At 43.5% G+C, this 22,078-nt stretch overlaps 2 protein-coding genes across 10 annotated transcripts in view; one reads left to right on the top strand and one right to left on the bottom strand.

Moving 5' to 3' along the window:
- The window catches only part of NEXN (nexilin F-actin binding protein), a 39,949-nt gene extending 21,485 nt beyond the window's left edge, over positions 1 to 18,464 (bottom strand). Inside the window, exons 1-5 of one of the 2 annotated variants that reach the window (XM_004582207.3) lie at positions 18,431 to 18,464; positions 7,313 to 7,388; positions 5,841 to 6,032; positions 5,268 to 5,346; positions 5,039 to 5,187 (exon numbers count right to left, since the gene is read on the bottom strand). In XM_004582207.3, coding sequence (XP_004582264.1) covers positions 5,039 to 5,187; positions 5,268 to 5,346; positions 5,841 to 6,032; positions 7,313 to 7,339 — 447 coding nt within the window. In that variant the 5' untranslated portion in view covers positions 7,340 to 7,388; positions 18,431 to 18,464. Of the gene's footprint in view, positions 1 to 5,038; positions 5,188 to 5,267; positions 5,347 to 5,840; positions 6,033 to 7,312; positions 7,389 to 18,430 lie in introns of those variants that run through there. The other variant, XM_058658430.1, reaches the window with a different exon arrangement.
- FUBP1 (far upstream element binding protein 1) overlaps positions 1 to 22,078 on the top strand; it is an 89,678-nt gene that overhangs the window by 63,484 nt on the left and 4,116 nt on the right. The gene's annotated exons all lie outside the window — the stretch shown is intronic.

Genomic DNA, 22,078 nt, shown 5'->3' with positions numbered 1-22,078 from the left:
GGGGGGGGCAGAAATTCAGAGGGGATACAGGAAACCCCAGAGCATATGGAACTGTATCATAAAATAATAATTTTTAAAAATTGTTTTCTGGGCCCGGCGGCGTGGCCTAGCGGCTAAAGTCCTCGCCTTGAAAGCCCCGGGATCCCATATGGGCGCCGGTTCTAATCCCGGCAGCTCCACTTCCCATCCAGCTCCCTGCTTGTGGCCTGGGAAAGCAGTTGAGGACGGCCCAATGCATTGGGACACTGCACCCGCGTGGGAGACCCGGAAGAGGTTCCTGGTTCCCGGCATCGGATTGGCGCGCATCGGCCCGTTGCGGCTCACTTGGGGAGTGAATCATCCGACGGAAGATCTTCCTCTCTGTCTCTCCTCCTCTGTGTATATCTGGCTGTCATAAAATGAATAAATCTTTAAAAAAAAAATTGTTTTCTTTTTAAGAGGCAAAGGCACAGAAAGAAAGAGGGAAAAACAAGGAGAGAGAGGAAAACAGAAAGAGCACCCATCCACTCCCCCCAGCTGTTCTTATCAGCCGGGAGACTGAAGCCATGAGCCAGCGATTCAGTCTCATCCTTCCATGTGTATGGCAGAAACCAAGTTACTTCAGCCACCAGGGCTGCCTTGTAGGTTCTGTATCAACAGGGAATTGGGATCAGGAACGCCAGGATTTGGATTAAAGCCAGACACTTCAGTGTGGGATCCAGGCAATCTAACCTGTGTCGTCATCTTATTATTTTTTAAGATTTATCTATTTATCTATGAACGGTGGATCCAAAGACCAAGACTAGGTCAGGTGGAAGCCAGGAAACAGGAACTTCTAGGTCTTACATGCAGGTGCAGGGGCCCAAACACTTGGACCATCTTCTGCTGCTTCCCAGGCATGTTAACAGGGAACAGGGAGCAGCTTGACCTCGAACCAGCACCTATGGGATGCTGGCATCACAGGCATTAACTTAACCTGCTATACCACAATGCCCAAACTAGCATTCTTTTCATTGCTGCTACAACTTTCCCTGATCTTTATTAGCATATGGTAAGTTTGTACAGATAATTTTTTATTTTGCTCCCTCCATTATTATCAAAACAACAAAATACAAAAGAGTAGACTTTTCAATAAACAATGAAAAAAGATGAATTTGTGTAAGTGGCCATTGTGACAGCACATACTCACAGAGAATAGGTATTTACAAGTTCATTTAATTTGGGATCGACATTTGGCACAGTGGTTGGCATGTCTGCTGCCCTTGCAATGCCAGCGCTCCTGCTGCTGAACACCCTGCAGGCAGCACTGATGACGCAGGCACTTGCATCCCTGCTACCTACACATCAGAAACACGATTTGAGTTTCCAGCTCCTAGTGTCAGCCTGGCCAGGCCAGGCTGCTGCAGGCACTTGACGAGTGAACCAGGGTATGAAAGATCCCTTTCTCAGGTTTTCTTTTTTTTTCTTTCAAATAAAATAAAAATTAATTTTTTAAAGTTATGACTTAGGAACCAGCACTGGCTTATGAGGGTAAGCCTCCGCTTGTAGCACCAGCCTCCCATTTGGACACTGGCTCAATTCCCATCTACTTCACTTCTGATTCAGCTCCCTTCTAATGGCCAGGGAAAGCAGTGGAGGATAAGCCAAGTGCCTGGGTCCTGTACCTACATGGGAGACCTGAAAGAATCTTCTCGCTCCCAGCTTTGGACCAGACCAGCTCTGGCCATTGCAGACATTTGGAGAGTGAACTAGTGGATGGGAGATTTGTCTCTGTCTCTCCTTTTCTCTATATAACCCTTTTTTTGGGTATGTTTTATTAATTATAATTTTTAACTCTTATTTTCTGTTTTACAGTTTTGCAGGTATGCGTTTTCCTCTTTCCCTTCCACTCCTTCCTCTCCCCTGTTCCCCTGCCTTTTAAATAAAAAGAAATAAATCTTAAAAAAAAAAAAAGTTATGGGGCCTGGCGCGATAGCATTGTGGTTAAAGTCCTTGCCTTGCACGTGCTGGGATCCCATATGGGTGCCGGTTCTAATCTTGGAAACCCTCTTTCCGATCAAGCTCCCTGCTTGTGGCCTGGGAAAGCAGTTCGAGGACGGCTCAAACCGTGGGACCCTGCACCTGCGTGGGAGACCCGGTAGAGTCTTCCAGCTCCCGGCTTTGGATCGGTTCAGCTCCAGCCGTTGCGGCCGCTTGGGGAGTGAACCATTGGAGGGAAGAACTTCCTGTCTCTCCTCCTCTCTGTATATGTGCCTTTCCAATAAAAATAAATAAATCTTAAAAAGTTATGACTTTCAGAAGCTACAGTTATGAGTTGATCCACAACTGTCTCTTTTATTTTACGGAAAGGAAACTCCTTTTGTTCCTCCCCAAATCAACTTTCTTTTTGTATATTTTCTTCTTTTTTTTTTAAAGATTTATTATTTTTTTAAAGATTTTTTTTTTATTAATTATTATTGGAAAGCCGGATATACAGAGAGGAGGAGAGACAGAGAGGAAGATCTTCCATACACTGGTTTACTCCCCAAGTGAGCCGCAACGGGCCGATGCGCACCGATCCAAAGCCGGGAACCTAGAACCTCTTCCGGGTCTCCCACACGGGTGCAGTGTCCCAAAGCTTTGGGCCGTCCTCGACTGCTTTCCCAGGCCACAAGCAGGGAGCTGGATGGGAAGTGGAGCTGCCGGGATTAGAACCGGAGCCCATATGGGATCCTGGGGCTTTCAAGGCGAGGACTTTAGCCGCTAGGCTACGCCGCCGGGCCCGATTTATTTATTATTTTAATTACAAAGTCAGATATACAGAGAGGAGGAGAGACAGAGAGGAAGATCTTCTATCTGATGATTCACTCCCCATGTGAGCCGCAACAGCCGGCGCTGTGCTGATCCAAAGCCAGGAACCAGGAACCTCCTCCAGGTCTCCCACACGGGTACAGGGACCCAAAGCTTTGGGCCGTCCTCAGCTGCTTTCCCAGGCCACAAGCAGGGAGCTGAATGGGAAGTGGAGCTGCTGGGATTAGAACCAGCGCCCATTGGGATCCCGGGGCGTTCAAGGTGAGGACTTTAGCTGCTAGGCCACACCGCCGGGCCCTTTGTATATTTTCAATATCTCTTTCCACCATCAATAACTTCTTATTTTATAAGTTGATGGACTTTGTCTATTGGATATCCTCAAAAATTACCACATAATACTAAATCAAGGTCCTCCCAAATCTCATTTGTCTTTGATTCTGGTATCTTACCACAACGAACTGTCATTTTTAATTCACTATAAAATTCTGGAATATCAGAAGTGCCAGTTATTTTGGGGATCAACCTCCTGACCCAGGAATCCCGTACCTCTTAAATTCAATGTGACATTGTTTTCTATTTATTGTATTGTATTTTTATTTTCAGAGCTAGAAAAGTAGACAGAGCTTCACTAATTCACTCCCCACATGCTTGCAATGGTCAGGGCTGGGGCCAGGCCAAGCTAGCATCCAGAAACTCAGTGTAGATCTTCCCTGTGTCAGGAATTCAACCACTTGGCCCCAAACTACCGCCTTCCTGGATGACCGTTGGCTGGAAGCTGGAACTAGGAGCAGAACCCAGGCACTCCAACTTAACATGCAAACATCCAAAGCGAGCCAAACCCTGCACCTGTAATTCCTTCTATAACATTCTTACATATGGATTTGTGCAAGTGGATTTTGCAAGCAAATATGAAGATTCTTATTTACTATGCCAAACTTTATACTGAAAGACACCTTAAATTATATTAGATTTGAATGAAAAATGTACTTAGATTTTTGTTAGACTTTCTGTGTCCATAAGGTAGAATGACTATTTATAGCTTATATGCATGTTCTTAAATGAACAAACAAAAAGCAACTTCATTAGCCAGTCATATATGCTGCTCTGCTAAATAGCAAGTATTTAGAGTTGGCAGAGAAAGTGTATCTTTTTCATAATCCTGTCTCCATCTCTAAGAATCCTATGCATTTAAGTTTCATATTTAAGCACATGTCCTCAACACAGTTTTGCTGTGAGAAGCTACTGCCACATAGTCCCACATAGTCCATTCTGGGGCTGCAGTGTGTCTTCCAGTCTAGGACATAACCAGTGCTGGAAAAAGGCAGAAGTCCTGAGAGAAGTGTACCGATGCATATGCTCGTTATTTTCTGCCAAATATCATACACTTCCATCACTTTTCATTATTATACATAAGATATACAATATAATTATAAATAGTTATATATCTGTGCTTATGAGATATACTGGATAATAATTCTCAATATTTTATTCTGAAAAGTTTAGATGTAAATGAATGCTAATCTTTAATTACTAGAAGGGAAATAGTATATATATATATGCACTATATATAAATATATATGTAAATATATACTATATTTACTATATAAAGAATACTATAGTATTCTTTCTTTGGATAAAAATGTGTATCAAACAAAATACAGAAATTTTCGTTCTTTTTTTATAGTTCACTTGGCTTATTTCATCATTAGCTGCTATACAAATCGCTACTTATACCATAAAAGTGGTTAACTGCAAAATGACAGTTAAAAAATTTATTTGGCATGCGAGAATGGTATGTTCATTGCATCCTCTGCCTTTTTTCATTTTGGAAACAGTGGGAACTGAGGGAAACAGAGCAAATAGATTTAAAGCACTTAAAGTATTGGTTTAAAGTGCCAGCATTTTTAAGCATTGCTAATAAAAGGCCAGCATTTTGCTAGGTGCCTATGATAATATATACATATATGAGATTGCCTTACATTTCTGTAAAACCTTCTAACATGTCAACAAAAATAGGAAACATGGACAGAATAAGAACACATGTAACAAAAAAATCTCAAGATTCTACTGTAAAATAAGCACAATTGGCTTTTCATTTCCTATGCATCTGATTTTAATTTTTTGTTTTTACTTAAAATCTTGTGTTCAGATTAGCTGCTAATAGGCCTCTGTAGCATTAAGATATTTTAATTAAGCAACATACCAATTAGTTTATAACTTTACACAATTAGCTTTTGAAGCAAATACCAACTTAGTATTGAGCGTGTACCTGCTCAGCCCTTTTTGCTAATTCCCGCTGTATCTTCCTCTTTTCCAGCAGATCCTGCTCAATTCTGCGTTTCCGTTCCTCCTCTGTTCTCTTCCTTTGTTCCTCTTGCCTTTGTTTCTCCATTTCAGCAAATCTACCTTTAACAGTTCCTAAGAACATACAAAAAAATATTTGATACTATGTTTCTCTCTTTTGCAATCTTTTAAGATTTCCCACTCAGGTTTCTTACCTGTTAGCTTTGGAACATAAGCCTTTTCTACTCTAGAGGAGACCTCATCCTCATCATCAGAGGCAAGCATTTCTTTCATCTAGGGGGTCAAATAACTTAATATGAATGCACGTCCAAATATTAGACCAAATATTACAGCAGTCCTCCCCCCATCTTTCAATACTTCCAGTGGAAGCCTGAAACTACACAGAAACAAACCCTATATAACATATATAGTATGTTTTCCCCTCTCCATACAAACTTCTAACAAAATTTGAGTTATAAATTAGACACAAGAGACTAATAACAATAATTAAAACAGAACAACTATTAAATATTATAATAAAAGTTGCCTAAAACTTACGAACTTCTTATTTTTGCAATTTTGTATTCAGTTTTTTCAAACCACAATTGACTACAAGTAACTGAACCAGCATTAAATGAAGGGGAGGAATGCTGTATGTCCAGATTATAGGCAGTTTACAAACACAGCATTTCAGTTCAAATTAACACAAAATATGGGTAACACAAATCATAAAATGTAAATTTTAAAAATGAAAATATTTGTACAATAATAAAACAAAATGAAGTAACCTCCTGCTTTCTCCTGTTCCATTCTCTCTCTCTAGTATATTGCTCTTTTCTTCTTTGCTTTTCGTCTCTAGATCTCCTTTGGTTTCTTTCTTCCCTGGCTCTCTGCATGGCTTCAAACTTGTCCTTTACATCCCCCTTGCCAAGTTTGGGCACATAAGTTTTTTGGACAGGCTTAGATGAAGAAAGCAGAATCTTAATCAGAAGAAAATTAAGAGAAGAAAGAAAAGAAATTAGGTAAACATTTCAGAATAAGCAATACAAAAATACTCTCTGAAACAGAAAACAGAAACATGAAAGTTTTATTAGAAGCAGCACAACCTAGTTAGATCCTCCTCAAAACCTAAATATGAAAGATAAAAATATAGGAAAATGTGAGAGCAGGAATTTTATTACAATAAAATTCTTCTTAAGAAGTGTCATGTTCTCCTAAAGCTGAAGATCAGGAAACTATAAAAAATCAAATAATGAAATTAATTTAAAACAATCTTTATTTGAGTGTCCTATTCCATTATTAAACATTCAGATTTTATATCACTTGTCTAAAATGTACCAAGACTAATTTCAATAAGTTAAATAAGTTTAAAACCAAGCAAAAGTTCAGGTTTTAAAGTCTAAAGCCTAACTTGCATAGTGCTTTCTTGCAGGTTGACGAGCACCACAGGTCTGGTTATCCAAGTGGTGATTTATATTATTACTGCTAGACTGCCCATCTGAAACTCCCCAAAGCCAGGTTAAACATGATTAAGGAGGCAAATCCTCATCTGAGAAAAAAAGATAGGAGAAAAGATATCTCTCCTCTGTAAATCCAGGAAATGTAATTATTTAGATCTTTTTGAAAAAACAACTTAATCTCTAAAAGATGTTTTGATAAAAAAAAAAAAAAAAAAACTGCAGTGCCACAACACACCTAATCTGTTTTCCTAGTGTTAGGAAACTGCTTACCCTGAGGCATACTCAATCTGTATTTCAGAATTGACTGTGTGTCCTGGTCATGTAAGCCCTTTTAAGTTTCTAATTTTTGGGTGTCAGCAATGGAATTCTCTTTCAGCTGTCAAAACTATAGTCAAGAATCAGAAAAAAGCAAAAAGAAATCCTCGTGCAGCTGCCAGAAGAACAGCTTAAGGCAACACACCTGAGAACAAATGATCACTATCTCCTGTGAAGGTGTCAAACCTATCATTTTAATATTAAAGAAAATAATTTCTAAGGCTTATGAGGATATTTAAAATTACATCTGGGTGCTAGTCCTCATTTCTCTTTACCTGTCATTCACATATTCAGTCATCGTGTTTCCTTACTAGAGTCCAAATGAAGACAGTGACGCAGACCAATCCCTGATTCCATCCATTCCTATTTTACATCTCTGCAGGATCAATTATGCACTCCTGAATATCTTTCCATCAAACAACTGTCCTTTCCACAGTTCTACAGCGAATATACATGTCTTTCTTTTTTTAACCTTTGGCACTTACCTCAGCCTTTTGGGAAATGTCATTCATGTTTGCTCTATGTGTTCTTGGGTTGATGAAGCTTTGTATATTTTTGCACCTGAAAAAGTATTTTAATATTATATATGAATTTTGATTATTTAAAATTCCATATATATTTTTAAGATTTATTTATTTTTATTGGAAAGCTGGATATACAGAGAGGAGGAGAGACAGAAAGGAAGATCTGCCCACTCCCCAAGTGGCTGCAATGCAAACCTAGGAGCCCGGAGCCTCTTCTGGGTCTCCCATGCAGGTCTAGGGTCCCAAGGCCTTGGGCCATTCTCAACTGCTTTCCCAGGCCACAAGCAGGAAGCTGGATGGGAAGCGGGGCTGCCAGGATTAGAACCGGTGCTCACATGGGATTCCAGCATGTGCAAGGCGAGGACTTTAGCTGCTAGGCTACCACACTCAGTCCCCATATATTTTTATAAATAGAAATAGTATGTTCTCCAGCTGCAGGCACCTGCCTAGGTTGTCTTGTTCTTTGGCAACTGTTATACTGCTGGGAGAAAAGCAGTCACTAGCTAGATGGCATTCAGGGCCTGGCTGATGCCAAATTTGTGTTAACAATACCAGTATGCCAACATGGTTGCTTTTTTTTTTAAGATAAGTGGAGAAGTCTAGCCTGGGACATGATACTCTGATCCTTGGTGTGGGAAGGCTGCAAATTGCCTAGAGAAGGAGGTCTGAGGATATATTAGAGTGGGAGTGGTTGAGGGTACCACTGCACTCATAGGGAGATGAGGGAGCTGAGACAGAGTGGTTCAGAAGGGGGATACTGGAGGACATTGCTGGGTTGGGCCAAAGCACCCGCTCATTTGGCGGCTCTGGGTTAGGCTAAATAGCATCACTGGCTGCCCACCATCACATGCAAAAGCTGCATGCAAGTGGGCTGGATTTGGGGGCAGGCCAGACTGGACTAGGCTCCAGCACTCACTTGTGCTTATTAGAGTTAAAATGAGTGTGGGACAGGATGGACTAGGTTGTAGCGTCCACCAGCAAGAGCCAGAATGGGTCTAGGCCAGTCAGGCTAGTCCACAGTATCACCAGTGAGAGCCAAGACTGGGGTATGGACCACAGTAACCCCCGGCAAGAGCAAGATCTGAGGCTGTGAGATTGCCTGGTAGGAAAACTGGGCACTTCCCTGCTGGGCTGCAGCTTCCTCTAGTGAGCATGAGAACCAGGGTTGGGGATGGGCCAGGCTGATCAAGTGGCAGCACCCATCACCATGCTGGTGGGCCAGATCTGAGGACAGGTTAGGCTGAGCTAAGCTGCAACACCCGTAGGTGTGCGGGAGAGCCAGACGAGATGAGGGATAGAGCAGGCAAAGCCACAGCACATGCTAACACACAAAAACCAGGACTAGGGGCAGGCCTGGTAAGAGTAGTGTTCCCCGCCTAGGCCATGGCACCTGCTGGTATGTGAGAGGACCAGGCTGTGGTGGGTTGGGTTAGCTAGCAGCACCTATCAGTTTGCAGGAGAGATGGGGTTAGAGGTGGAATTGACCAGGCAAGTACATCCACCTATATATATGATGGCTAGTGTAGATGACAAATCAAACCTGACCTTGCACTGACTAGCACACATAAAAGTAAAGTCTGAGGTCATCCCAGGCAAAATTTCTTGGGGGACTCCCCAATTAGATGGCTGGACTCAAACTCTGGCCACAGAGAAAAATAATGAAATATGTGGTCCAGCTTTGGGAGTGTATGTGTCGGGACTGGGCCTCCTCAGTTGCTGATGTCTATGCCGTAGACAGCATGCCCAGAAGCACATGGGGACATGATGGTCAACTCATCTAGGCCAGCAAGGGAATAAAGTTCCTTGTCAGAGAATGGAAAGCAAAACAGGTTGGCCCACTCTCCTGACCAAGCTTTGCAACATGATCCTGGAGCTGGGGATGCACTTGGAAAGATTTTTCTCAACCCTGGTACAACAAAGCCAACGATGTCTCAGAATTATCAAACCCTGTCAGTAACACCCTTAGAATACTCTTTCCCACACTGGGATCTCTACGGTGTCATCAAATGACTGCCCCCATCCTCAGGTGCTGATGTAGTTTGACAGCAGGCAGTAGCTCTTTCCCATCACACCCCCCTTCAGACACAGGAGAAAAAGTAAATTGAAGCATTTGCTCCACCCACCTTCATCTATGCCTTGACCCTGCCCACCCCTTTGGAAATGCACACAGGTGTGCATCCCTCTCAACAATGTAAATGATATTAAAAATAATAAAAAAAAAATTAAAAAAAAATTCCAGATCTGAAATCATCTGGAATTTGACCTGTGAGATCTTGTGTTTCACAGTTCTGTATTTTACATTTAAATCTGTGATCTATTTTGAGTAAATTTTGTGAAGAATGTAAGGTCTGTTTTCCAGAATGATTTTTTTAAAAGATTTATTTATTTTTTTATTGGAAAGTCAGATTTACAGAGAGAAAGATCTTCCATCTGCTGGTTCACTCCCCAACTAGTCACAATGGCCAGAGCTAAGCCGGGATACAAACTGGCACCCATATGGGATCTGGGCACATGCAAGGTGAAGACTTTAGCCACACACTGGGCCCAGATTAATTTTTAAATACATGAGTGTTCAGTTCTTCCTGCACCATTTGTTGAAAATGCTCTTTTCTCCACTTTATTACTTTTGCTCCTTTTTAAAAGATCAAATAAGGGCCTACCACAATGGTTCAGTGGCTAAATCCTCACCTTGCACATGCCTGGATCCCATGGACACTGGTTCATGTGCCAGCTGCTCCACCTCCCATGCAGCTCCCTTCTTGTGGCCTGAGAAAACATCAGAAAATGGCCCAAAGCTTTGGGGCCCTGTACCAGTATGCGAGACCCATAAGAAGTTCCAGGCTCCTGGCTTCAGAACAGCTCAGCTTCAGCTGCTGCAGCCACTTGGCGAGTTAACCAGTGTATGAAAACCTGTGTCGCTGTCTTTCCTTCTCTGAAAAATCTGCCTTTCCAATAAAAATAAACAAATATTTTAAAAAAGTAAAAGATCAGATGAGTATGTTTTTCTATTTCTGGGGTCTCTCATCTATTCCACTAATCTATTTGTGTATTCTTCCACCAATACCACAGTTTTAATTACCATCGCTTTGTATTATTGTGTATCCTCCATGTCTGAAGCTTCACTTCCCACTATTTTAGTTACTCAAGATCAACTGTTCCCTGATAATATTAAATGGAAAATTCCAGAAATGACTCAGAAGTTTTAAATTGGGCATTATCCTGAGTGGCATCTTGAACTCTGTGACATTTTCCCCCATCCCACTCAGGACATGAATCATCTCTTTGTGTAGCATATCCACATCATGCATGCTACCCCACCTGCTGGTTTGTCACTTAGGAGCTGTCTGCACTGTCACATCAACCATTGCATTTCACACTGCTTATGCTCAAGAAACCCTCCTGTGGTAGCTTAATGTTTTATCATGCCTCTCACTTCTTTTCATCATATATGCACTGTATCATCTCTTATTCCTTTTTCTGCTCTGACTGTAGTAGTTACAACTTCCAGCACAATGTTAAATAGGAGTGGGAAGAGCAAACATATTTGTCTCATTCCTGATCTAGCTAGGGGAAATGTACTATCACTATTAAGTGGAATATTAGCTACAGGTTTTTCTTGGATGCTCTTTATCAGATTTAGTAAGGTTTCTGGAGTTAATGATCATGAGTGGACATTGGATTTAATCTAATGAAACAAACACAGAGAGGGAGCTGGTTTGCTCTCAAACATCCACTTTGAAGCCAGGAGCCAGGTACTAAATCCATATTTCCCTTGTGAGCAGTGGGAATCCAGAGTCTTCATTGGTACGAATCTAGAGTCAGGAATTGGAGCTGATATCAACTCAGGTACTCCAATGGGGGACGTAGGCTCTTAACCAGAATCTTAATTGATATCTTAGCCCTAAGCTAAATGCCCACCCCTTCTAATGTCTTCTTTTGTTAACAGGGTGATACTACCTTCATAGAATGAATTAGGAAGTACTCCCACTTCTTTAATTTTCTGGAAGAGTTAATTTAGAACAGTACCAATTCTGGGGCACACCGCGATAGTCTAGTGACTAAAGTCCTCGCCTTGAACGTGCTGGGATCCCATAGGGGAGGTGCTTCTGGTCCTGGAGGCCCTGCTTCCCATCCAGCTTCCTGCCTGTGGCCTGGGAAAGCAGTCGAGGAAGGCCCAAATCCTTGGGACCCTACACTCGCATAGCAGACCTGGAAGAAGCTCTTGGCTCCTGGCTTCAGATCACCTCAGCTCCAGCCATTGCAGCCACTTGGGGAGTAAACCATCGGATGGAAGATCTTCCTCTCTGTCTCTCCTCCTCTCTGTATATCTGCCTTTCCAGTAACAATAAATGAATCAATTAAAAATATTGGAATACTATAAAGGAAAGACCTAGAGTATCCATTGGGTTTACCTCAGAAATACTGCAGTTTTGGTTACAGACCATTGCAATAAAGCACAGTAAACAAAGTAACAATACCACAGTAAAATTAATCATACATTTTTTTAGTTTGCAGTGAATATAGAAGTTATATTGTACTGTATTCTGTTAAGCACATAAAAGCATTGTCTTATAGGCATATATATATACATATATACATACCTAAATGTCTTTTATCTACCCATCTACTTTATTGCAGGATGGGGTATTGTGTCTCAGAGACTACCCTACCACTTGGGATACCTGCATTCCATATTAAAATGCCAGTTTGAGTCCCACTACTCTGCCTCTGATCTAGCTCCCTGCTAGTGAGCCTGAGAAACAACACATCATGGCTCAAGTGCTTGAGTTCCTGCCACTCACACTGGAGATCTGGGTGAAGTTTCTGGCTCCTGGCTTCAGCTTGACCCAGCACCAGCTGTTACAATCATTTGGGGAGTAAATCAATGGACAGAGGATATTTGTCTCTCCCTCCCTCCCTCCCTCCCTCCGACCTCTCTCTTCCAAATTCCTCTTAATGTTGACTTGACATCCTTCCATAAGTCATGACTATTCCTAATAGCTTCTAAAAGGCTGAATCCTTTCCAGGTTTTCAATGAACTTTTTCCAGGTTCATCACAGGCAATTATACCTTTAGAAAATGTAGTTCTTAAATAATAAGACTTGAAGATTGAAACTATTGGGCCCAGCACAGTAGCCTATTGGCTAAAGTCCTTTCCTTACACGCACCGGGATCCCATATGGGCGCCGGTGCGTGTCCTGGCTGTTCCACTTCACATCCAGCTCCCTGCTTGTGGCCTGGGAAAGCAGTAGAGAAACAGCCCAAAGCTTTGGTACCCAGCACCTGCATGGGAGAACCAGAAGAAGCTCCTAGCTTCTGACTTCAGATCAGCTCAATTCCGGCCATTGCGGCCACTTGGGGAGTAAACCAGTGTATGGAAGAGCTTTCTCTTCGTCTCTTCTTTGCTCTGTATACCTGCCTTTCCGATAAAAACTAAATAAATCTTTTAAAAAAGGAAAATTAAAACTATTCCTTGATCCATTCAGAATGGATATTCTGGCAGCAGTTGTAAAAATATTCATCTTGGACCCGCCGTGGTGGCCTAGCGGCTAAGGTCCTCACCTTGCACGCGCCAGGATTCCATATGGTCGCAGGTTCTAATCCTGGCGGCCCTGCTTTCCCATCCAGCTCCCTTCTTGTAGCCTGGGAAAGCAGTCAAGGACAACCCAAAGCCTTGGGACTCTGCACCCACGTGGAAGACCCGGAAGTGCTGCTGGCTCCTGGCTTCGGATCAGTGCAGCACCGGCCATTGTGGTCACTTGGGGAGTGAACCATCGGACAGAAGATCTTCCTCTCTGTCTCTTCTTCTCTCTGTATATCTGACTTTGCAATTAAAAAATGAAGAAATCTTTCAAAAAATATTAATCTCATATGTCTCCATCAGAGATCCTGGGAGCCCAGAGCATTATCAATAAAGGAAGTAATAATTTGAAAGGAACGTTGCTTGCCAAGCAGTCAGTCTCAAAAATGGACTTAAAATATTCAGAAAGCCATGTTGTAAACAGATATGCTGTCATCCACTTGCAGAGCACAAGTAAAGCACACTTAGCTAAGTTACAGTGCTAGGATTTGGGGGATGATAAATGTTCATTGGATTCAACAAGTACCAACCGCCTTGGCCCCTAAAGAGAGAGTCCTTTAAAGCGAAGCATCATCAACTTCTCTTCTCCAGGCGTGAAACTCCTAGATATCTTCTTTATTCAGTAAGAGGCTGTTTCAACTGTATTCAGAGTCTGTTCATTAGCCACCTTCACTGATGCCCTTGGCTGGATCTTCCACTACCTTGCTGCAGCGTCGGCATCAGTACTTGCTCCCTTACTTTGAGCCTTCACAGCATCCAGAGAGTTTCTTCCCCTTTAATTCATGAACCAATCTCTGCTAGTTTCAGACATTTCTTGTGAAGCTTTCTGACATCTCTCAGCTTGAAGAAAGTTGAGGCCTTGTCTTGAATTAGGTTTTGACTGAAGGGAGTGTTGTAGCTGGCTGGCTTTTTCTATTCAGACCAATGAAATCTTCTATGAATTAACAATAAGCCTATTTCACTGTCTTCTCTTGTATGTGCTCATTGGAGTTGCACTGTTAATTTCCTCCAAAAAAGATTCTCCTTACATTCCCTACTTGGCTAAACGTTTGGTGCAAGCGGCCTGCCATTCAGCCTTACCTGGCTTTCAACATACTTTCTTCACTAAACTTCATCATTTTAAGCTTTTGATTGAAAGACACATGTCACTCTTCCTTTCAGTTGGACACTTGGAGGCCACTGTAGTTACTCAATGGCCTAATTTCAATATTGTTGTATCTCAGGAAACAGGGGGGTCTGAGGTGAAGGACAGAGATGTGGACCAGCTCCATCATTGTCCAGTAAAACATACATTTATCCATGAAGGTCATTATCTCGTTTGGAAACAGCTTATGGTACCCAAAAATAATAAGTGTAGTATCAAAGATCAGTGATGACAGAGCACCACAGCAGACATCATAATGATGGAAATTCTTGGAATATTGACAGAGTTACATAAATGTGACAGATATGAAGCAAACCCATGCGGTTGAGAAAATAGTACGAAGAGTTTTTGCCCTTGCAGGGTTGTCATACTTTTTCAATTTGCAGAAAACAAAGCACATTAAAAACAAAGTATGCCTATTTTGAATAAAAGAAGGGGGCTTTAAGTAACAGCTGAATTCCAATTATGCATGATATATGAGGTGGTTAACATGTTATTTCATAGATTCAGAGGAACTATGAGTATGATAAAACTAAGAATAAGTGGGAGGAGATGAAAAAGTTAGCTGAAGTGGATAACTATTCAGGAATTATTTATTCAGCATCCATAATGTACAATATAATGTGCTAAATATACTAGCTGAATGGGATAAAGTATTCTTATAGAGTTCCTAGTCCAGATGGAATAGAATATAATTATTAAGATATAATAAGGTTCACATTTAAAATAAAAATGTTTTATTTGGCAACCTCTGAAAGTGTGTAAACACACATAAGACTAAGCTCTGCTAAACACAAATATTCTCATTAGAAGAAAGTTTTTCTATTACAAAAGTGGGTCTCAGACTTTTAGACTGTGGATTTTCAACCTATTATGGAAGATTCTAAAGAAGTTTCGTTCATATGGATAATTAAGTCTATAAATATTTAATGTATTATAAATTAACACAGAAAATGTCCATATATACATATTTGCTAAGTCATTTTAACTAAGAAAAGTGACTTTAGATTTTTTTTTTACAAATCTCTTTATTATCTGGCTTAATAGAAGAGAACTATTCACATATATCAAAGTCTTGTGACATTTTTTAATATTGAACTCTTTAAAAAACACATAACCCAATTGCAAATAAGCAGTTGAAAAAAGAAGAACTTAATGGACCACTAAAGGATACCTGGGACTACTGTGTGTCTTTTCTTTCTTTTTTAAAGATTTATTTATTTAACTGAAAGAGTTACAGAAGTGGGGGGAGAGACATTCATCTGCTGGTTCATTATCCAGATGGCCACAAGCCAGGATCCAGAAGCAAGAAACTTCATCCAGGTCTCCTACACGGTGGCAGGGGTGCAGACACTAGGGCCATCTGCTGCTGCTTCACTCAGGCCGTTCACAGGCAACCGGCTTGGAAATGGGAGCAGCCACAGCACTGGTTCCGCCCAGAGGCTCCAAGATCACATTTTGAGATTTGTCAAACTTCAGGAAAGAACATTCTATCAAACTGTGGCACTTCTTACTCTAGAAAGGGGATTGAATTCACTGATTTTTAGAAGGCTAAATGAAGACTGATTGAATTGCTTAATCCCTATTACTTAGTAACTCGAGTGACAAAGGATTTCCTATGTACAATCTCAGACTTAATCTAGTATGAAATTATCTGTTCTGAGCATCAGAGGAAATGTTACTGACCACCTTAAAAAGGCAGTAGCAACAATAATTTAGCCCTTCCTAAGTGTCTAAAATCCCAGGCAAGACAGCTGAATCATTATCAAGAATAAGATGAGAGAGAAAACACTGATCAAAGGATGAGACTGAACTGTCACAATGGCTAGTGGCTAAATCCTGGCCTTAAACATGCTGGGATCCCCTATAGGTGCCAGTTCGTGTCCCAGCTGCTCCACTTCCCATCCAGCTCCCTGCTTGTGGCCCAAAGCCTTGGGACTCTGCATTCATGTGGGAGACCTGGAAGAAGCTCCTGGTTCCTGACTTCAGATCTGCTCAGCTCCAGCTGTTGCAGTCACTTTGGGAGTGAATCATTGTACAGGAGATCTTTCTCTCTGTCTCTCCTCCTTTCTGTATATCTGACTTCCAAAAAAAAAAAAAAACTTACAAAAAAATCAAATACAAAAATGTAAGCTTTCTAGCAAAATTCTACTCAACCTAGAGTACGGGAAGTATATTACACTACTATGAGGTAAGACAAACTATACACTGAATATTTAAGTGGAAAATGAAAACGTAACAATTTCAAGTGTATATAACCATGCAATCATAAAAGCAGGAGAGAGAGAACATGAAAGGGACTACATGGAAACCAGTGTTACGAGGTGGCAAGTTAAGCTACTGCTGCATCCCACATGGGAGCATAAGTTCTGTTTACAATACATCTCCCTGCTAGTGTGTGACCTACATATACAGAACAGATGAAAAGTTCTCTCATAAACACTTTCAAATAGCTGCCCCTATGTTATACATGTTTACACACTGACTGTGCAACTCTCACATTTTTCTTTAAATAATACATTTTTTTCCCTTTAGGGTATTTCAAAGATAGCAAGCCAATTTATTTTTTCATAAATGAAGTATGTCTTTTCAGGTCACTCCGGTTCTAAGCAATCCCCAAGTCATCTCTTCCAGATATACATATTTAGTTTTCATTCTGTGCACAAGTGGAACTCTAACCTCAATAAATTAAGAGAAATTTTAAGGGGAAAATACCATTCAAAAACCAAGATAACGTATTCCTTCGTTGAAGCTAAATATAGTCATGTCAAGATGACATACATTTTGACAATGATCTGCCTTACATGTCAAATTTTCAAGAATAGCACATTCCATTTAAGGTGAGCAGGAAAAATTGCTATTCACTACATCTCTATTTAAGATGGATTTAAAATTTAAAATGAAACGTCCATTAAAACTGGATCACATCAATAATCATAATGAGAAAAATTGGATTGAAAATAAATTGTGGTGGTTTTGACTAGGGCTTTTTAAGGGAGATGTTGCAGATAAAATTCAAAATTATGAAATTTTGAATTTTTCTTCAAATGATACTTAAACAAAATCAGAATTATAAAATATCTTGAAAAACAAGGTGCTAGTTGCCAAGGCAGCTACCCTGAATAATCAAAGATCCTTTACACTAAACACACCGATCCCACAAAACTTTTCGTCATGTGACTAAATACATGTGTTTGACTAATTGTATCAGTACTGCATAGAATTTTAGAGATAAAGTGTATTTTGAGGTATCTTTTTTAACCTATAAGACGTTAATGTTAGAGGAGGGACTTACGTGACCCCCCTCAGTAATGTGTGACTAAGATGATATAAATACTTCACTTTACTTAATCACACTACCCATGGCATAGTTATGTCGTGACTCGCAGGCCTCCTGGTATATGAATTCATGAACAAAATTTAGCCGATGATTGAAGTCCCATTGCTTTATTCAGGGAACAAATTTTTTTATGGTGGCTTCCTGCTTTGCTCTACCTACCTCTTTCCCAAGGACAGGCATCTTGTTAGGGCAAATCCTTGTGCTATTTTTATCTTGTGTTCTCTATCTCTCCCTCTCTCCCAACTCTGTCCCAGAGTGGCCATTAATAAACGTAAACCCAGTATCTCAAAGTCACAGCAGAAACCAAAGAAACTTCTCAAGTTGGTTGTTTTTCTGACAGGTGCCCTGAATACCAGCCGACAGCCCCAATCGGGCCGGCCTGGCGCACCCAGCGACTGGCAGACCGGGCGTGCTCGCCAGGTGGCCCCTCTTGGCTCTTGCCCACGTCCACAGCCCCGGCCTCTCAAACCCCCAGCCCCCAGCGCCACAATCGTCCCCCTGGGAGCACGGGGCGGGAGACTGCGGGATACGCGGCTTTGTTGTTTCCATTTTCAGTCCTCCACCTGGAGGACCCTCCGGTCAGAAACGATGTCTTACAAATAACGGGTACTGCAGGCGGATGGCGGGGGGACCACCGCGGACTTCACCCGACCGGACTCCAACGGTACGGAGAGGGGACGGCCACCCGCTCTGCTCCCCGCAGGAGTGGACAAAGCGCCCGAAGCTGAACCCGCCAGGCACAGGCGGAGCAGAAACAGGGGCGCGGGCAAGCAAGTCGCAACCAGAAGCCGAGGCGGGTTAGCGCGGAGTCACGGCCCGCAGGACGCAGCTCAGACGGTCGGTCCGCACGCAGCCACGACTGGAAGCGCCCGGCGCGCTCGGGCGCTGCGGCAGAGCCCCGCAGAGAGCCCGGGCGCCCGAGCGCCTCTTCGCAGCCGCCGCCCCCATCTCCGCCTGGGGACCGACACCTCTGTCTCTGCTGCCCCCATTCCACGTTTCCCCAACCCCTCTCACCTGCCAGGAGCTGACGACAAGTCGAGGTGCACGGTGCGCGCCGAGAGCGGGTGCGCGTCTGGCGCCTGGGTGTGAGTAGGGGTCTGCGTCGCGGCCGCTGCCACTGCTGCCCCCGCCGCTGCGAGCCCTCTGGCTGCCGGCGCCGCCGCCGTCTCCAGCAGCAAGTTTCCATAAAAGTCCTGGTGCGCAGCCCGCTCCCGCATTCCAGACGGGCCCAGCGCCGGCTGCAGCTGTTCCAAAACCTGAGGCCAGCTCCCCCAGCCCCCACCTCCGCCCGAGAGCCCGGAGAGGGGTGGGGAGCCGAGCGGGACGGCTGGCCAGGGAGGGGGGCGGTGGCTGCCTATGTACGCAGGGGCTCCCCTGTCGCTCGGTCCTGCGTGCCGGAGCTGACTCCCCTAACCCTGGGCTGCTCTCCGTCTCCGGCAAAGCTTGGGAAACAGGACGCGTCCCCTAGCTGGCTCTCCCTACCCGTGTTCCTCCCCCGGGGCCACCTTCTTTCAGCTTTCCAGTCAGGAAGTCAAGCCGTTGCATTATTTTCTCCCAAAGCGTGGATCTTTGGCCATCAGTGACAGCGAGGAGCAGTCCTGGGACGTTTTCACCTATCACTCCGATTTTCTTAGCTCTGAGAATTAACTGCAAAGAGAGTCGCTAATGGGGGTGGGGGAAGAGGAAGGAAGATGAGGGATGAAAGAAAATATGACATGTGTGTGTCGTTAAGTGTAATCTTCTACCTTTCCTTAAGGGAAAGCAAACCAGCTCTGGTCTTCCTAAAGACAGCCGGGTCAAGCCCACCAGTCAGCTCCAGCGGGAGAACGTTTCTTGGAGGAGATCTTCAGTTCTTCACAAACGAGCATCCCGACAGATAAATTGGGCACGGATAAATCACTTCCCCCCACCCCCACCCGCAGGCGCTGGACAGTCCGCGGCACGGATTCTATTCCAGGAGGTTAAAAAGTTTTTTTGCTGTGCTTGCCAGCGCCACGTCCAGGATGGATGTTCTCCGAGGATGGGCACCTTGTTCATTCCTAGGTTGGTCCTTAAGACAGGTGCGTGTGTACTTCAGGGTAGGTGGCGATCGCTCCCCTAAATGACCCAGCTTGCCTGCTTGCTCCAGTAACACCACGACCTTCCTCACGGAGCTACCGGTGGTCATTCCGGAGCTACTCTTGGATCCACCGATGGGCATTCTGGCCTCGGAGACCTGGCACAAGGCACTGCTGCTGCATGAAATCTGCTCCCCAACTCACTACCTACATCCAGCACATCCTTTGGCTCTCCGCCCAAAGGAGGCTTTCCTTGCTGCCACCCCTCTGGATCTGGCCTATGCACCAACTCCACCCACTTCCTCTCTAGACTGACCAATTTGTAATCTATTGCTCTGATGGATAGAGCCAAGTTGCAGCTTTTTTTTTTTTAACCCAACAGATAAAATAATGGTCTCCGTGCTCCCCATGAAATGTTGAGCTAACTACAGCATTTATGGCCTGATACTCTTCCAGCCATTCATCATTCACTCAGTTAACAAAGAAAATCGGTTGCAGACACTGAGAATACAAACATGTCAGGTAAAAATCATTGTCACCATAGAACACACATTGTAGTGGAAAAGGGTAGACAATAAACCGATGAATGATAGGTTCCTTGGATAGTGGCATTCAGCATGAGGAAAGCCAGAACCCGAGGCCGGAATGCAGGCCTGGCCTATGTAGCTGCTCTAATTTTAGACAGAGTGGCTGGGGGAGGCCCTGGGAGTAAGACTTGAAGAAAGGGAGGCAATGAGCTGTGTGTCTCCCTGGAAATGCATGTGTCTAGGAGAATGTGTCTAGGTGCAGGTAAAGGTGCCAGAGTCCAGGAAGAACGAGGAAGCTCGGGGTGTGTGCTGCCAGGCCTGTGAGAGGTGAGCACGGGTGAGGCACAGAGGGGAGCGGGCATGCAGGACTTATTGTACAGCATCCATCAGGGCTTCAATTTTTGTTTGAAGATGGATGGCCAGTCATCAGTGGATTTCAAAAAGTGGTGACATTATCTGAAGTCTTTGTAACTTGTTCACTCTGGCTGATGTGCTATAAATACCTTAAGTGGGGCAAGGGAGGAAGCACGGAGTCCAATCAGGAGGCTTCTGTGATCATCACACTGAGGGACAGTTGTGCGGTGGGTAGAAGCACGTGGCACATTTGTCTTCCATGTAGAAGTGGAAGGACTTGGGGTAACAGACTGAATGTGAGGACTAAGGAAGAAGACTTCCAGCTTCCGAACTGGGAGAATGGAGTTATCATTATTCCAATTTGGAGCCTGTGGGGAGAGGCAATGTCAGCAAGAATTGTCAGGGGCTTGGTTCTGAAAAGACAGGCTTGATAAGATCATTAAGTCTAAGGTTCCCCAAGTTACTTATCACAAAACAGCTAGGTTTGCTCTCAGGCTTGATATATGCCAGTTTTATATCTTGAGTTACATAAAATCATAAAAGTGAGCTATAAAGGCAAGAGTTTTCATAAAAGCCGTGCTTTGAAAAGATCTGGTAAGGGTTGGTGCCACAGTGTAGTGAGTTAAGACTCTACCTGAGGTGCCAGCATCCCATATGGATGACAGTTTGAATCCTGGATGCTCCACTTCCAATCCAGCTCCTTGCTGAGTACCTGGGAAAGCAGCAAAAAGTGGTACAAGTCCTCGGGCCTCTGCACCCATGTGGGAGACCCAGAAGAAACTCCAGGCTCCTGGTTTCAGACAGTCCTGATGCTGGACATTTTGACCATTTGGGAAGTAAACCAGTGATGGATTATTTCTCTCTCATTCTATATTCCCTTTCTGTAAAATTAGAAATAAAGAACAGAAAGCAAAGAAAGATGGGAGAAAAGATTTGGTAGGCAACCAGCTCACAAAAATCAAGGGCCCGCCGGCATGGCCTAGTGGCTAAAGTCCTCGCCTTGAACGCCCTGGGAACCCATATGGGCACCGGTTCTAATCCCGGCAGCTCCACTTCCCATCCAGCTCCCTGCTTGTGGCCCAGGAAAGCAGTCGAGGACGGCCCAATACTTTGGGACGCTGCACCCACATGGGAGACCTGGAAGAAGTTCCTGGTTCCCGGCTTCGGATTGGCACAGCACCAGCTCTTGTGGTTCACTTAGGGAGTGAATCCACGGATGGAAGGTCTTCCTCTCTGTCTCTCCTCCTCTCTGTATATCTGACTTTGTAATAAAATAAATAATTCTTTCAAAAAAATTAACCATCAAGCTGGGTACAGAAAAGACAAATACAAAAGATTAGATTTGAACGTCTAAAGCTTTAGTAAAAGTCTACACTTACTACTCTTGAGAAGTCTAAGTTCATTCTACTTAAAAAGTTGGGGCTAAAAAAGAAAACAACAAAAAACCAAGTAGAAGTTGGGGCTGAGTTATGGTACAGTTGGGTATGCTGCCACCTTGACCCAGCATCCCATACAGGCACTTTGAATCCTGGCTGCTCCAGCTCCCTACTAATGGTCTGGGAAAGCAGATGACCCAAGTGCTGGGGCCCCTGCTACCCATATTAGAGACTCAGAAGCTCCTGGCTCCTGCGTGGTCCAGTCCTGGCCATTGCAGCCACCTGGAGTGCTGTGGCACATCAGGATAAGCTGTCACTTGTGATCCATGCATCTCTCCTGGCTACTCC

This window comes from Ochotona princeps, chromosome 2 (assembly GCF_030435755.1).
Source record: "Ochotona princeps isolate mOchPri1 chromosome 2, mOchPri1.hap1, whole genome shotgun sequence".
Classification (NCBI taxonomy): Eukaryota; Metazoa; Chordata; class Mammalia; order Lagomorpha; family Ochotonidae; genus Ochotona; species Ochotona princeps.
Note: the sequence above shows the minus strand (reverse complement) of the source record. Positions and strands in the feature narration are given on the sequence as shown.